Source organism: Microplitis demolitor, chromosome 8 (genome assembly GCF_026212275.2).
Source record: "Microplitis demolitor isolate Queensland-Clemson2020A chromosome 8, iyMicDemo2.1a, whole genome shotgun sequence".
NCBI classification, from domain to species: Eukaryota; Metazoa; Arthropoda; class Insecta; order Hymenoptera; family Braconidae; genus Microplitis; species Microplitis demolitor.
The window spans coordinates 18,434,254-18,449,965 of NC_068552.1; the positions used below are offsets into that span (position 1 = coordinate 18,434,254).

Sequence of the window (15,712 nt, forward strand, 5' to 3'; positions counted from 1 at the left end):
ATTAAAGTAATAAAATGAAGATTTAAATATCTGACTTTGAATAATAAAGTCTTACTCGATTGGTTATAAGATAAGAAATAAAAGTTAAACTTTTTTTTTATTAAATTTACACGATAATCAATAATGATACTTTGATACTAACATTCACTATTTAACAATAGATTTAATACGATCATTAATATAAGTTACTCGTTTTAATAAAATGTCCTCTGTGTGAAAATCTACGTGCGAAATATCAAGTATTCGGCATCGCTGCGCTTGAAGTAATCGATAGTGTAATCGAACTGGTCCTATCAACATGCACTCACCTCGAGAATAATTTTGATAGGAATTTGCGACAATTGCTATCCTCATTACGTTTTCTTTGTTTGACACCTGGTCAATTGGTATCGGTGACAATTTTTTGTCCATAAAAAAATCCAAATCTTGAGCAGAAAAAAAAAATAAAAACTTCAGTCTCTCATAGTAATAGTAGTAATTAAAAATAAAAAAATGAATACCTAATAAAAATCCCATTCCATCGTCAATGTCTTCTCGAAAATGATCTCTCGAAGGAAAGAGAGTCGCCAGCGTATCTTTTATCGCTCTTACAAATATTTCTTTATCTTTAGTTTTAGAAATCGGCGCATCAAATATCGGAGAATTTTCAGGTAACCGCGGACCTGTGTAATGCTTTATTAAATACCTAGCAGTAGCATTTATATTTAATAATTTATGCTTCTTAAGCAGAGGAACCTCCTGATTTCGATCTGTATAAAAAAATTATCCATAATGTGGTCCATTAAATTAAATAAAAAAATTTTAAAAAATTTACCGCCGAGTTTGTTGATAAACTTATCGTTCAATACAGAACTGATGTGTTCGGACGACACGTGATTCAATGTCGTAAGAGCCCAGACGATGTCCAGCCATTCTGATGGTCTGATCATGTCAATTTCTTTTAATGAATACACCAACTCCTGTTAAATAATTATATTAATAATAAAAAACAATAACTGGGAATAAAATAAAAAAAGTACGCACATTAAAAAAAGCATCGGAATTAATGGGCTTGTATCCTATCGTAGCTAATGTCATCAGGAATGAACAAACATCCTGAGTCCTTATGGTATCTTTATTTTTAACCGCCCAATGGGACAACTCATCCATCAACGCATCGTTGCGATACCTCAGCATACCAAGAGACGTAATAATAGACCCGATAATCGGACTATTACTGACTTGATTAACAGATTTAACGATCTCTTGACAAATTTTTTTCAGCAAAGCATCATCTGGAAAATTAAGCTTAGCCATACCGTAAAGCACATCAGCATTTTGTTTTATGTTGAGCTCCTTATAATTGTTGCTAATATGAGAAGCGAGAGCTCTTAGCAACGGCTTCTCTCGTGAACCCTTGGCTGTCAAACCAGTCCAGGCATCAACAGCTTCTTTGACATTCAATTTACTGATATCTTCATTGTAATCAATGTTACCACTGATCATCTTTTGAAATTGTACCTTACGCGCCGCGGCATCTTGGCTGGCACGAGCAGAATCTTTCCTGCCCCACTTATCGCCAGAGCGTTTTAATTTAGAGCGCAACTGATAAAACCTAGGATCACTTTCAAAGTCTTTTCGAGTTACTTTGTCTTCCTGAACCCACTGTTTCAGTGTGGAAGTGATTAACGTCAGTTGCTCATTACCATGAGCCAACTCCGATACACGCAGCAGTTCTTCTACCGTTGTAGCACTTGCCAAACTTTCTTTAAATTTATCATCACTTATTTCATCGACTGACAGTGCGTTAAATACCAGTTTCACCATTGGAAACTTTGACTCATCTTTGATGGGCTGTTGACAAATTTATTACATTATATATTTATTATATTAATGAAAACGTGCCGACTAGTCCAGCAGACTCACTTTAGTTTCATTCGGAGCAGGTTTGTTGGCTGTCGATGTACTGGAGCATGCAATAGACATAACTTTATGTTTTGACATGCACCAACATGATGTTGATCTCGGGCCAAGTTTCGATGATCCATTTCGTAAAAATCCAACCAGCTTCAACATTGTCATCATTTATTACCTTATATATTTATTGTTATTGTTACTATTTATTAATAATTTATATAATCATAAGACTATGTGACCTGTGAAAAATATTAATGAGTTACTGACAGATTTAAATGTTATTTAAATATTTCAATAAGCGCGCGACAACAAATTACTTACCAGTTAATTATTTTATTAATTACAAACTACTATTTATTTATAAACACAATCAATTATATATTTTCGGCAATTTAATACATATTTAGGTTAGGTACACAATCTCATACCTCATGAGCCCATTGTATGCCTGTGAAAATTGAACGATGATGAAGAAAGTCAACTGAGCGACAAGAAACGCGGGAAAATTTGAAATAATCCTGAAGTTGACAGACAGCTGACAATTTTTGAATTTTTTTTTTGAATCAATTACAGAAAATAATAAAAAAATGAAAATATGCACATGTAGAAAATTTAAAAAACTACAGGCGCGATTTTTTAAAATAATTTTTTTAAATTTATGGTTTTTAAAAAAATTGAAAAGTTATGTCGGCTGACTTCAGTAATGAGTGTGAATAAAACTGACAGAAATGTTTTAAATTTTTGAATAAATAAATAGAAAAAAATTTTAAAATTTGAACTTGGGTAATTGAAAAATCAGCGCGCGCATTTTTTAAAATTCCAGTTTAAATTAATAAATTATTTTATTTAAAATTTATAAATTGTCTCTTGTCACATTCACACTCATACTTCAGTACCATAAATTTGAATACTTGTTGAGTAATTTGAATTACAGATAATTTATTTAAATAAATTTAGCTGTCACTGAGATTATTTAATTTATCAATCAAATCATTTCCAAATGATTCGCGATACTTTTCACTTATTGAATCCAAAAGTCCATAAGGTGTTTCAAATACTTGAGTCCGGGTGTTGGTTATGGTGTCGTGTTGATCAGCAATTATTGAAAACCCAGCAGATGACACTTCAATGGTGTATTTAAAACCCTCGAGGGTTGTCAAGTTGAGGTAAATCTTATTATTGGTACTCGGAAGCTTATGTGAAATATTTATCTCCAGTACATGATTTTTCACGTCATTTATTATTGCCTGTGCTTCTATTTTCCACTCATTTTCATCTAGTACTTTTTCTTCATGTATCATTGTCTAGTGATAAATATATAAACACGGTTATAATTGATCAGTTCATTATAATTGTTTATAAAATTTATTAGCACAATAATAAAACAATGAAAAGGTTAATTACCAGCAAAACAAGATGACAAAAATATTTTTAATGTCATTGTTTAAACTGTTTTATCAGCAGAGAAAAAAATAAAGAGACCGACGACGTGGCCTCAGCTGCTTCAGCAAAAACATGGAGGGTTTGACAAATATTCGTATGCAAATCATCTGTCACTTGTAATATATTTAAAGCAATTCGACAAATTATTATTATTGTCGGTTTTTATAAAAAATTAATTGTTTATTTAAGTAAATTAATACGTAATTATGGGTCTGTGTAAATGTCCGAAAAGAAAAGTTACAAATCAATTTTGTTTTGAGCACAGAGTTAACGTTTGCGAGCATTGTATGGTGACAAATCATCCAAAGGTTTGTTTTTTTATTTTAAATAAATTTATTACTGTCATATTTATTTATTTAAAATTTTATTTTAGTGCGTAGTGCAGTCTTATCTTCAATGGCTACAAGACAGTGACTGTAATCCTATTTGTACTTTATGTTCAAACGAATTAAAAAACGGTGATTGCGTGAGATTAGTGTGCTATCATGTCTATCATTGGCCGTGTTTGGATCAGCATGCCAGAAGTTTGCCTTCAACGACAGCACCCGCTGGTTACGTATGTCCTACATGTAAATATCCCATTTTTCCAGCGCCTAATTTAGTTTCACCGGTTGCTGATGTACTGAAAGAAAAATTGGTCAGTGTAAATTGGGCGAGAGCTGGACTCGGTTTGCCATTGGTAATCTGATTTATAAATTTTAATAAATTTTATATGATACTGAAGGTATCATCAAACAGACATCCGATAAATTGAATTTATTTGCATGCAATTTAATGATCTTAAAGTCAACAGTCAATTAACAATTTTTGTATTTTTTTTTTAATGGATCAATTGCAAAATAACAAAAAATAAAAATATGCACATGTAGAAAATTTTAAAAACTATAAGTGGAATTTTTCCAAATGTTTTTTTTTTTTATAATTTATTGTTTAAAAAAAAATCCGAAAGTTATTAGACGTAAAATATTTTAAAAATATGCACAGATAAATTTTATCCAAGAGTATTGTTGCCGCATTTTTTAAAATTACTTTATTTGTTTATTTAAAATAAAAATTTTTCATGTCTGCTACTTTCAGTATCATAATTTTATTAACGTATGATAATTTATCAAAATACTCTATAATAATGTGTATGATTTATTTATTTATTTATTTATTTATAGTTATCGAATGACAGAGAATCGTTAGCTCAGGAATCAAAACTCCCGTCAATAGAAACTACAGTCTTTCAAAATCATGTCCCACCTCCAGCATCACCTTCTGTTGCTACGGCACGTACGAGCAGTAACGTTAACTCAATAAATACACATATAAATAACGTTCACAGTATGAATAATAACAGCAATCATCGGCAACAAGGACCGCCTTACTCGGTAGTGAACATGGAGTCAACGAATCAACTGGATCGAAAAATATTCGCGACACACGATGACTCGAAAAACATGAGTATTGATCACGATGAAAATAAATACCAACGCAGACCTGCATTAGATCGGCTGCTTCACGTGTGGAAGCTTTTGAAGCAGACCAAGAAAGATGCCCGTCGACGAGGATCTAAACCCGAGTCTGTGTACACGAGATATGCCATTTTAGCAGTAATTGGAATAGTTTCTTTTATTTTTATCATCATGATATTCTCGTGGCTAGGAAATATGGCTACTGATGGTGACCCAGCGTTCGATGTTATGTCAAATCCTAATCTTAATTTACACAAAGAGCCAGCAATATAACACTTATTTATACCTCATGACTGAGTTATTTAAAATATTCTGCTTCATTGTAATTTTTTAAAAACAAATTTTATACGATAAGCTATCGATTATTAATATTCTTTAAACATAATATATATACATATATATTTGTGATTAATTATATCTATTAGAGTTAAGGTGTATATTTTGTTTCACTAAAAAAACCAGTAAAAGCAATTCTTTGTATAGTAAAAATTCAATGTTATTAATTACTTGTTTAATTATTGAGTACTTTGCTTTAAACTTCTTGATTTATTATATGCTAAGAATTCATTTCATTACTTAGCAGTTGAGATACAGAGTGACAATAGCCAGTATTTTTAATTTATTAAGTCTTTATATGGAGGAAAGAGACTTTATTTTAATATGAGACAATATTTCCGCTCAACCATCTCGACTGAAGGTAAAAAGATGATATTTTTCGGGGAATGAAATCTAACACATGGTAGAAAACCTGTTTCGTCTGCACATACTCGATGACTGGATCTAATCAGTAAAATTGATGATCCACGAGGAAAGTTCATCCTTCATTTACCTGACTGATACCTGACCTACCTGTACCTAAAACGTGCAACCCTGGGAATGTAGAAAAAATAACTGCTGTCTTAAAAAATTTTAAAGTTTAAACGAATCTGATAGCGATGCAAATCGCAGTCCACTTTAAATTTTAAATTTATCGGAGTATTTTATTTATTTTTTGTATCGAAAATAATTTAGAATTCAAATTCAACCCTAGTATAATTATTCAAAGTTTATTTATAAAAAAAAAAAAACAATTTCAGCAGTTGGTGCCGGTGTAGTTAAAAAAGTGAACAAGCCAATGAAAGATAAGAATTATTGTTAAAAAGTGGGGGAAATTTTTGTATCCTGTGGTCAGTAGAAACGAATCTGGAATTCGAATATCATCATTTGAAACTTAGACACCTCTAGTTTAAAACGTTTTATTTTTTTTTCTAAATATTAAAGTTTAAAAAAATTTTTATTACGCTTCTACGCAATCATTTAATTAATTTTTTATTATCTCAATTACATTTTCTTAAATTGTGATAAAATGCCATTGGTAAATGTAATTAAGAATTTTTTTCAACAAAGATATTTTGAAGTTATATTATTTATCATCGTTTTTTTATGCCTATACATGTTTAAGTGTAGTAATATATATGTGTTATCTACACTATTTGTTTTTATCAGTAAGTAATTAATATATATATATAGTTATAAGTTATTTTATTTTTTTAAAATGTTTTTTATCGAAATTTCCGCTCGTTATTTTTTTATTTTATTTTTAATTAACAAACGCAATTTATTATTTTTAGATACAATTTGGTTATTGAACTCAAAAAATGAACGCAGATCTTTCGGTCCAGAAGATATGATCGTCCTTACAGGATGTGACTCTGGTCTGGGTTACAGCTTTGCTCTTAATTGTAAAAAAAATTCAGCCGCGTATGTTGTCGCTGGAGTTCATAGTATTGATAGTCCAGGCGCCAAAGAACTCGTCAAGGCCGGCATCCACGTGTACTCTCTTGAATTAACCAGCAGTGAAAGCGTCCTATCGTTTGCTAATCACATTCGTAATGACCTGAAAAATAAAAATCTCAGTAAGATCGATATCCATTACATACATTAATAATAATTATTTTTTTTATTATCATATTTATTTATTATTTATTCTGTTAGTTCTCAGATGTTTTGTTAATAATGCTGGAGTCATGATATTTGGAGAATTTGAATGGCAAACAGAAGAGCAAGTGCGGTATCAAGTTGAAGTTAATCTATTAGGGACAATGAGGATGACTAAAGAAATATTGCCGCTTTTAAGAGAATACTCAAGTAGACTTATAAATGTGACAAGCCACTGTGCTAATCAATCATTACCAGGTGTTGCTGTCTACAGCTCTACCAAGAGCGCTTTGGCTGCCTGGACAACAGCGTTGCGAATTGAATTAAAAAAATATGGAATTTATGTTATTAATTTTATTCCTGGTAGATAAAACATTTTTTAATTAATTAAAGATCTAAGTTAAATAATAATAATAATGAGAAATAAATAATTTCAAAGGTTCATTCGTGGTTCAAAGTAATATTTTATGCCAACAACGCAAGTTCTTTGAGATGATGGAAGCAGCAATGACACAGGAAGCTAAATCGTTTTACTCGGATTATTTTACCAGATACGTCGATTATATATGCAGTCTGCCACGCAGTGCAAACGATGATCCTCAAGTGTTGGAAAATGATAATTTGTATGAGTTGTTTCAGGGCGCTTTGTTAGATCAGTATCCTCGGGCAGTTTACAAGTAAATATTTTTACTTATTTTTTCTTTTTTTTTTAAATTTTAATTATTAATTTACTGGCGCAATATTTAAAATTTAAAAAACAATTATTACAACAAGATATGTTTGTCCAGATGCGAGCCCTGGAGGTACACGATTTATCATTTCCTATTCAAGATAACACCAACGAACTTACGAGATTGGTTGGTTGAAAGATTTATCCAAATGCCTACTTGGAAAAATAAGCAATGCAATTAACGAGAAAGGGGCTAAATAATTTTCATAATAGAGTTTTTTAAAAGTTTGAAAAGTAATTTTTATGTACTTTGATAATTAAATTAAATGATTGGAAAGTTTTATTAAAAGACTAAAGTGTTATTTTATAATTTGAATTTGAATATTTGCAACATTGCATTGCGATGCCGCGAGCTTAAAAATTTGTAAGTTTATTGAAAGGGTAAATCGATGATTATGGGCGTAACGTAGATGTCTCTACTATATATCTTCTTTTAGAAATTTATATTTTTGAATCAATATTCTTTTTATATATGTATATATGATAACAATGATATCATTATCATATAAATATTAATAAACAAATTCCATAAATACCCGAGTAAAAAAAATTTATGTAATTTTATAGAAAAAATGGCCCTATATCCAACCCGTCCGCCTCCCATTAGACTGATCCATCCTATTAAGTTTATAGGTGAATCTTGATGTTTATTTGAAACATCATTGATTATTCTCAAGATTTTTTAGTCTAGGAGATATCGGCGCATGAGTATCGAAAACTATTTGGCCTTAATTTTTTTGCGCGATTTTCCATGCATGAGGGGCAGCTTGATGCTATTGGCATCGAAATTATTCAAACAATTGCATGGTATTTTTATGTTCGAACAGAAAATTTGTTTTCTATATTCTTTCCTTAAGTACAAATAAAAAAGTCATAACATTTTATGATAAATTTAATATTTTTAGTCATGAACGTTGCAAGGCTTGAACAATCACGAATTGAGGTACTTTTAATGCATCAAAAATAAGGTAAAATATCTAGTACCCTATCAGGGAGCTGGTACCCGATCACTCATGTATTAAATAAAATAAAAACAGCCAGACATTAAAATAAGTGATGAAGCTAGCGAGAGAATGTGATGAATAATTAAAAAAAAAATATTATCAATAATCATTTTCTCATTCTAACTTGAAGATACTATTAGCTGTAGAAAAAATATTTTTCATATCTTATCGTAATATTTTACTATTCTTCGTATTTGAATTCGTGATTTCTTAAGCCTTGAAAAATTCAAATCTCGAAAAATATTAAATTTATTGTAAAAAATTATCGGAGTTTTTTAATTTGCATATTTTCGAGAATACAGAAAAAAATTCCAGTTTGCAATAACAATATTGTGCAGTTGTTTATATAATTTCTTTTGAAACGATACAGCGAGTTGCCTCATAGTAACGAGCACAAAAAAACAAAATTTCAGCTTAATAGTTTTCAATACTGTGCCGATATCGGCTAATAATAACTAATTACTCTTGATGACTGTATATATTTTTAACAAATTTTTTTTTTTTTGGTTAAAAAGAAAAAAAAATGTTTTGGCTATTTTTTATAAATTAACAGAAAAATGTATGACTAATATATTGTTATCTGCATGTTATAATCTATAGTGTAATTAGAAGCACGCAGGTGTTCAAAAACAAGAATTAGTTAATTACCTGAGGGATGTAAGTGATAACGCTTTGGTATTACAAAAGTTTTAAATAGGTTTCAAATATCTTTGACAAGACTACACTTGAAACAACTCAATTCTTAAGAATATTTTTAATTGCTTCTATTTAACAACGCAGTTCTCGATAAACCAATCCGATAAAATGTCTTTGTTGTCTATAATCAGAAGTTCGTCTTCAAGGTCTCTAAGTGTCCACGTATAATATTTTATATTTTTCGACAAATCCCTACCATCCTCTTGGGTAATATTTTTCGGCAGTATATAATAGACATCATTAGTTCAAAATTTCAGTTTGCTTTTCGATCTGAAGCTACAAAGTTTACTTATCACAATGTTCGCTAAAGGTACGTTGCCTACGTTGATTTATTTAAAAAATTTTAATTAGTTTGTGTGTAATTATAAATCGTAAATTTTATTATTTTTCGTGACAAATGTTAATTTTTTAATCAAAAATTTTATCAATGTTTCAGCATTCATAATCGCGTCATTCTGCGTGGCTGCTTCACTTCAATGGTCGCAATTCAAATCTTGTGGGAATGACCATTCAAAAGATCCTCACCGTTTAATAATAGACGGTTGCACCACTTTTCCGTGTATAATTTACACAGGATACGATGTAGCTGCACGATGGGACTTTATAGCAAGTGAGTAAATAAAAAATTAAAAAAATAAAAATACACATAAAAACTCAACACGAATTTAGTTAAATTTCAAAACGTTCATTGAGTTTGAATAGTAGTTTGTCAACTTTAATTATAAATAATTATTTTTTCAGCCACCGAAACTTCTGTGCTGATACCACAAGCTGAATTTTCAATAGCTGGACTTTGGTATGCGCCATATCCACTGGGTATCAACGACGGATGTCCAGATCTTGTCAGTGAAAGACAATGTCCTTTGGAAGCAGGAGACCAAGCAACCTACACCCTTCGTATGGGTGTTCCACCAGGAACCCCATCAGGTGTGAAGGTATGGGTTAAATTCTCACTAAAGGATGAAAATTATAATACTTACAGTTGTTTCGAAGTCGAATTCAAAACTGTGTAAGATTTATAAAGTCTTGATAAAAATATTTGTATCCGTATTATAAATTCAATTAAGAAAATTTGTGTAAATGATTGATATTTTTTTTAAACAAAATATATACTTGAATATCGCATAAAAATTATTGTATTTTTTTAAAAATAACTATAGAAAATTCCTGATTTGTATTCTCAGTGTAATATTACAAAAAATGTTTAATATTACAGTGTCAAATATTTTTAATCCTATTTTTAAAATTCTATCTTCGAATTCAAGCTCTCGTACATTAGATCGGCTGCTTCAAGTGTGGAAACTTTTGAAGCAGACCAAGAAAGACGCTCGTCGACGAGGATCTAAACCCGAGTCTGTGTACACGAGATATGCCATTTTAGCAGTAATTGGAATAGTTTCTTTTATTTTTATCATCATGATATTCTCGTCGCTAGGGGATATGGCTACTGATAGTGACCCAGCGTTCGATGTTATGTCAAATCCTAATCTTAATTTACACAAAAAGCCAGCAATATAACACTTATTTATACCTCATGACTGAGTTATTTAAAATATTCTGCTTCATTGTAATTTTTTAAAAACAAATTTTATACGATAAGCTATCGATTATTAATATTCTTTAAACATAATATATATACATATATATTTGTGATTAATTATATCTATTAGAGTTAAGGTGTATATTTTGTTTCACTAAAAAAACCAGTAAAAGCAATTCTTTGTATAGTAAAAATTCAATGTTATTAATTGCTTGTTTAATTATTAAGTACTTTGCTTTAAACTTCTTGATTTATTATATGCTAAGAATTCATTTCATTACTTAGCAGTTGAGATACAGAGTGACAATAGCCAGTATTTTTAATTTATTAAGTCTTTATATGGAGGACAGAGATTTTATTCTATAGAAGAAAAAAAAATGTAGTCTACTTTCTATAAATTAACAGAAAAATGTGTGGCTAATAAATTGTTATCTACATATTCTAATGCATAATGTAAGTAGAAGCACCCAAGTGTTCAAGAAAAAGAATTAGTAAATTACCCGAGGGATGTAAGTGATGACACTTTGGTATTTCCAAAGTATTAAATAGATTTCAAATATCTTTGACAAGACTACACTTGAAGCAACTTAATTCTTAAGAATATTTTTAACTGCTTCTATTTAACAACGCAGTTCTCGATAAACCAATCCGATAAGATGTCTTTGTTGTCTATAATCAGCAGTTCGTCTTCAAGGTTTCTAAGTTTGCACGTATAATATTTAATATTTTGCGACAAATCCCTACCATCCTCTTGGGTGATATTACTCGGCAGTATATAATAGACACCATTAGTTCAAAATTTCAGTTTGTTTTTCGATCTGAAGCTACAAAGTTTACTTATCACAATGTTCGCTAAAGGTACGTTGCCTACGGTGATTTATTTAAGACATTTTAATTAGTTTGTGTGTAATTATAAATCGTAAATTTTATTATTTTTCGTGACAAATGTTAATTTTTTAATCAAAAATTTCATCAATTTTTCAGCATTCATAATCGCGTCATTCTGCGTGGCTGCTTCACTTCAATGGTCGCAATTCAAATCTTGTGGGAATGACCATTCAAAAGATCCTCACCGTTTAATAATAGACGGTTGCACCACTTTTCCGTGTATAATTTACACAGGATACGATGTAGCTGCACAATGGGACTTTATAGCAAGTGAGTAAATAAAAAATTAAAAAAATAAAAATACACATAAAAACTCAACACGAATTAAGTTAAATTTCAAAACGTTCATTGAGTTTGAATAGTAATTTGTAAACTTTAATTATAAATAATTATTTTTTCAGCCACCGAAACTTCTGTGCTGATACCACAAGCTGAATTTTCAATAGCTGGATTTTTTTATGTGACATATCCACTGGGTATCGACGACGGATGTCCAGATCTTGTCAGTGAAAGACAATGTCCTTTGAAAGCAGGAGACCAAGCAACCTACACCCTTCGTATGGGTGTTCCACCAGGAACCCCATCAGGTGTGAAGGTATGGGTTAAATTCTCACTAAAGGATGAAAATTATAATACTTACAGTTGTTTCGAAGTCGAATTCAAAACTGTGTAAGATTTATAAAGTCTTGATAAAAATATTTGTATCCGTATTATAAATTCAATTAAAAAAATTTGTGTAAATGATTGATATTTTTTTTAAACAAAATATATACTTGAATATCGCATAAAAATTATTGTATTTTTTTAAAAATAACTATAGAAAATTCCTGATTTGTATTCTCAGTGTAATATTACAAAAAATGTTTAATATTACAGTGCCAAATATTTTTAATCCTATTTTTAAAATTCTATCTTCGAATTGAAGCTCTCGTACATTAGATCGGCTGCTTCAAGTGTGGAAACTTTTGAAGCAGACCAAGAAAGACGCTCGTCGACGAGGATCTAAACCCGAGTCTGTGTACACGAGATATGCCATTTTAGCAGTAATTGGAATAGTTTCTTTTATTTTTATCATCATGATATTCTCGTCGCTAGGAGATATGGCTACTGATAGTGACCCAGCGTTCGATGTTATGTCAAATCCTAATCTTAATTTACACAAAAAGCCAGCAATATAACACTTATTTATACCTCATGACTGAGTTATTTAAAATATTCTGCTTCATTGTAATTTTTTAAAAACAAATTTTATACGATAAGCTATCGATTATTAATATTCTTTAAACATAATATATATACATATATATTTGTGATTAATTATATCTATTAGAGTTAAGGTGTATATTTTGTTTCACTAAAAAAACCAGTAAAAGCAATTCTTTGTATAGTAAAAATTCAATGTTATTAATTACTTGTTTAATTATTGAGTACTTTGCTTTAAACTTCTTGATTTATTATATGCTAAGAATTCATTTCATTACTTAGCAGTTGAGATACAGAGTGACAATAGCCAGTATTTTTAATTTATTAAGTCTTTATGTGGAGGACAGAGATTTTATTCTATAAAAGAAAAAAAAATGTAGTCTACTTTCTATAAATTAACAGAAAAATATGTGGCTAATAAATTGTTATCTACATATTCTAATGCATAATCCAATTAGAAGCACCCAAGTGTTCAAGAAGAAGAATTAGTAAATTACCCGAGGGATGTAAGTGATGACACTTTGGTATTTCCAAAGTATTAAATAGATTTCAAATATCTTTGACACGACTACACTTGAAGCAACTCAATTTTTAGGAATATTTTTAATTGCTGCTATTTAACAACGTAGCTCTCGATAAACTAATTCGATAAGATGTCTGTTTTTTATAATCGACAGTTTGTCTTCAAGGTCTCTAAGTTTCCACGTGTAGTATTTAATATTTTTCGGCCAATCCCTACCATCCACTTGGGTGATTTTTCCTAACAGTATATAATTGACTCCATTAAATCAAAATTTCAGTTTGCTTTTCGATCTGAATCTATAAAGTTTACTTATCACAATGTTCGCTAAAGGTACGTTGCCTACGTTGATTTATTTAAGACATTTCAATTAGTTTATAAGTGATTATAAATCGTAAATTTTATTATTTTCCGTAAAAAAATGTTGATTTTTGAATAAAAAATTTTATCAATTTTCCAGCATTCATAATCGCGTCATTCTGCGTGGCTGCTTCACTTCAATGGTCGCAATTCAAATCTTGTGGAGACCATACACAAGATCCTCACCGTTTGGTAATAGAAGGCTGCACCACTTTTCCATGTATAGTTCAGACAGGGCACAATAAAGCCGGACAATGGGACTTTATAGCAAGTGAGTAAATGAAAAATTTAAAAAATAAAAATACACATAAAAACTCAACACGAATTTAGTTAAATTTCAAAACGTTCATTGAGTTTGAATAGTAATTTGTCAACTTTAATTATAAATAATTATTTTTTCAGCCACCAAAACTTCTGTGCTGAAACCGCAAGCTGAATTGGCAATAGGTGGACTTTGGTATGTGCCATATCCACTGGGTATCGACGACGGATGTCCGTATCTTATCAGTAAAAAACAATGTCCTTTGGAAGCAGGAGATCAAGTAACTTACTTCTTTAGTAGGGCTATTCCACGAGTCCCATCCGGTGTGATAGTATGGGCCAGATTCACACTAAAGGATGAAAATTATAATACTCACTGTTGTTTCGAAGTCGAATTCAAAGCTGCGTAAGATTTTTAAAGTCTTGATAAAAAAATTTGTTTGCGTATTGTAATTGACATGAAGAAAATTTGTGTAAATGATTGCTATTTTTTTTAAACAAAATATAGACTTGAAAATTATTGTATTTATTAAAATAATTATAGCGAATTTCTGATTTGAATTCTTAATGTAATCTAACAAAAAATGTATAATATTGCAGTGCCAAATATTTTTAATCCTATTTTTAAAATTCTATCATCGCATTAAAGCTCTCGTATATGAGTATTCCAGCGAGTTGACGGGAAGTAGATTTATCGTCTGGCAATAAAAATATCTCGAAAGAAATATACCAAGTTAAGTCCTTTGGGAGTTTGTTGAGCGTTCAATTGGACCCTTGAATTTATATATTTATTGGCATACCCAAGATTTAACCACGAAAAAATATTTCATGCAATTTAGTGCATAATAATCCAGCGCAAACAAAAAATAAAATAATAATAACATGCAGTTAAATTGGCAGGAATATCTGATAATTATCGGAACTCGAGGAAATGAATAGTAGTTCACTTGTACGTGGATTATAATGTTATTTGTGTGAATAGCGTAAGGGGTAAGCTAGAGTAAGAGGAAAACTAGAGAACGGGATGCCAGCAAATCCTGGAGGGGTTCGGGCGTATACCTGACCCACATCTCTGAATCGATCGGGACACCTCGTTCTCTCTCTTTCTCTCAAATCCACATTTATATTTCTTACTTTGTCTTGCTCTATTCCATATACACACATACGAACACAAACTCAACACTTCTAGTATACCTACAATAACATGTACAAAAAATCTAGAGGGACTAAGAATTAACCGCTGACTGAGACAAATTTATGCTCATGTACACTTATAAATAAACATTTTGTCCCAACAATAATTTTAATTATTATTTTTCTTAACAACAAACTAATGATTAATCTCATTTGAATCACATCAAAAATAAATCTGAAAATATTTCAGTTTCATACAACACATTTCAAATAAAAATAATTATTAGCGGTAAGTCGAATTAACTAATTAACTAAAAGTTTTATGAAATCATCAAATTAGTATTTGAAATTAAAATTTTTTCTATTGTATATTTTCCCTGTACTACAATAATATTTTTTTCCACTACATTTTATTAAAATATTTTTTGATACTCCGATTCATCTAACAAATTCATAAAATCCGTAATGAGAAAAGTTTTCAATTTCGATATCACCTATTCTACCGTCACATACAAATATAAAATGTATTCGGAATACTACAAGGAATCTTATTATACAAAATAATAATAATAATAATAATAATAATAATAATAATAATAATATTTAGAATTTATCTATACATTAAATATTATGTTTTATTTGAATTGAATGGATGGCAGCATT

The 15,712-nt window shown here is 30.1% G+C and overlaps 7 protein-coding genes across 7 annotated transcripts; 5 read left to right on the forward strand and 2 right to left on the reverse strand.

Annotated features, from left to right (window-relative positions):
- Window positions 1–78: 78 nt before the first annotated feature.
- Window positions 79–2,522, reverse strand: LOC103572330 (FAST kinase domain-containing protein 4). The gene is made up of 6 exons (XM_008550879.2): window positions 2,218–2,522; window positions 1,906–2,135; window positions 1,024–1,833; window positions 815–959; window positions 501–749; window positions 79–425 (listed from the first exon to the last, which is right to left on the reverse strand). The coding sequence occupies exons 2-6, from the start codon at window positions 2,062–2,064 to the stop codon at window positions 148–150; spliced, it is 1,641 nt and encodes a 546-aa protein (XP_008549101.1). The 5' UTR covers window positions 2,065–2,135; window positions 2,218–2,522; the 3' UTR covers window positions 79–147.
- Window positions 2,523–2,849: 327 nt separating this feature from the next.
- Window positions 2,850–3,197, reverse strand: LOC103572329 (GSK3-beta interaction protein). The gene has a single exon (XM_008550878.3). The coding sequence runs from the start codon at window positions 3,195–3,197 to the stop codon at window positions 2,850–2,852; it is 348 nt and encodes a 115-aa protein (XP_008549100.1).
- Window positions 3,198–3,206: 9 nt separating this feature from the next.
- On the forward strand, window positions 3,207–5,266 carry LOC103572331 (zinc finger protein-like 1). Its single transcript, XM_008550880.3, has 3 exons — window positions 3,207–3,647; window positions 3,713–4,018; window positions 4,503–5,266. The coding sequence occupies exons 1-3, from the start codon at window positions 3,546–3,548 to the stop codon at window positions 5,067–5,069; spliced, it is 975 nt and encodes a 324-aa protein (XP_008549102.1). The 5' UTR covers window positions 3,207–3,545; the 3' UTR covers window positions 5,070–5,266.
- A 299-nt stretch (window positions 5,267–5,565) lies between these two features.
- Window positions 5,566–7,993, forward strand: LOC103572332 (D-beta-hydroxybutyrate dehydrogenase, mitochondrial). The gene is made up of 5 exons (XM_008550881.3): window positions 5,566–6,280; window positions 6,407–6,691; window positions 6,771–7,076; window positions 7,153–7,390; window positions 7,502–7,993. Exons 1-5 carry the CDS (start codon window positions 6,142–6,144, stop codon window positions 7,623–7,625), a joined length of 1,092 nt encoding a protein of 363 aa, XP_008549103.1. The 5' UTR covers window positions 5,566–6,141; the 3' UTR covers window positions 7,626–7,993.
- A 961-nt stretch (window positions 7,994–8,954) lies between these two features.
- On the forward strand, window positions 8,955–10,356 carry LOC103572336 (uncharacterized). Its single transcript, XM_053741499.1, has 3 exons — window positions 8,955–9,453; window positions 9,580–9,753; window positions 9,885–10,356. The coding sequence occupies exons 1-3, from the start codon at window positions 9,441–9,443 to the stop codon at window positions 10,154–10,156; spliced, it is 459 nt and encodes a 152-aa protein (XP_053597474.1). The 5' UTR covers window positions 8,955–9,440; the 3' UTR covers window positions 10,157–10,356.
- A 1,074-nt stretch (window positions 10,357–11,430) lies between these two features.
- LOC128668440 (uncharacterized) lies at window positions 11,431–12,444 on the forward strand. The gene is made up of 3 exons (XM_053741500.1): window positions 11,431–11,541; window positions 11,668–11,841; window positions 11,973–12,444. Exons 1-3 carry the CDS (start codon window positions 11,529–11,531, stop codon window positions 12,242–12,244), a joined length of 459 nt encoding a protein of 152 aa, XP_053597475.1. The 5' UTR covers window positions 11,431–11,528; the 3' UTR covers window positions 12,245–12,444.
- Window positions 12,445–13,414: 970 nt separating this feature from the next.
- Window positions 13,415–14,470, forward strand: LOC103572333 (NPC intracellular cholesterol transporter 2 homolog a). Its single transcript, XM_008550882.3, has 3 exons — window positions 13,415–13,627; window positions 13,755–13,925; window positions 14,057–14,470. Exons 1-3 carry the CDS (start codon window positions 13,615–13,617, stop codon window positions 14,323–14,325), a joined length of 453 nt encoding a protein of 150 aa, XP_008549104.1. The 5' UTR covers window positions 13,415–13,614; the 3' UTR covers window positions 14,326–14,470.
- The last annotated feature ends 1,242 nt before the right edge of the window (window positions 14,471–15,712 follow it).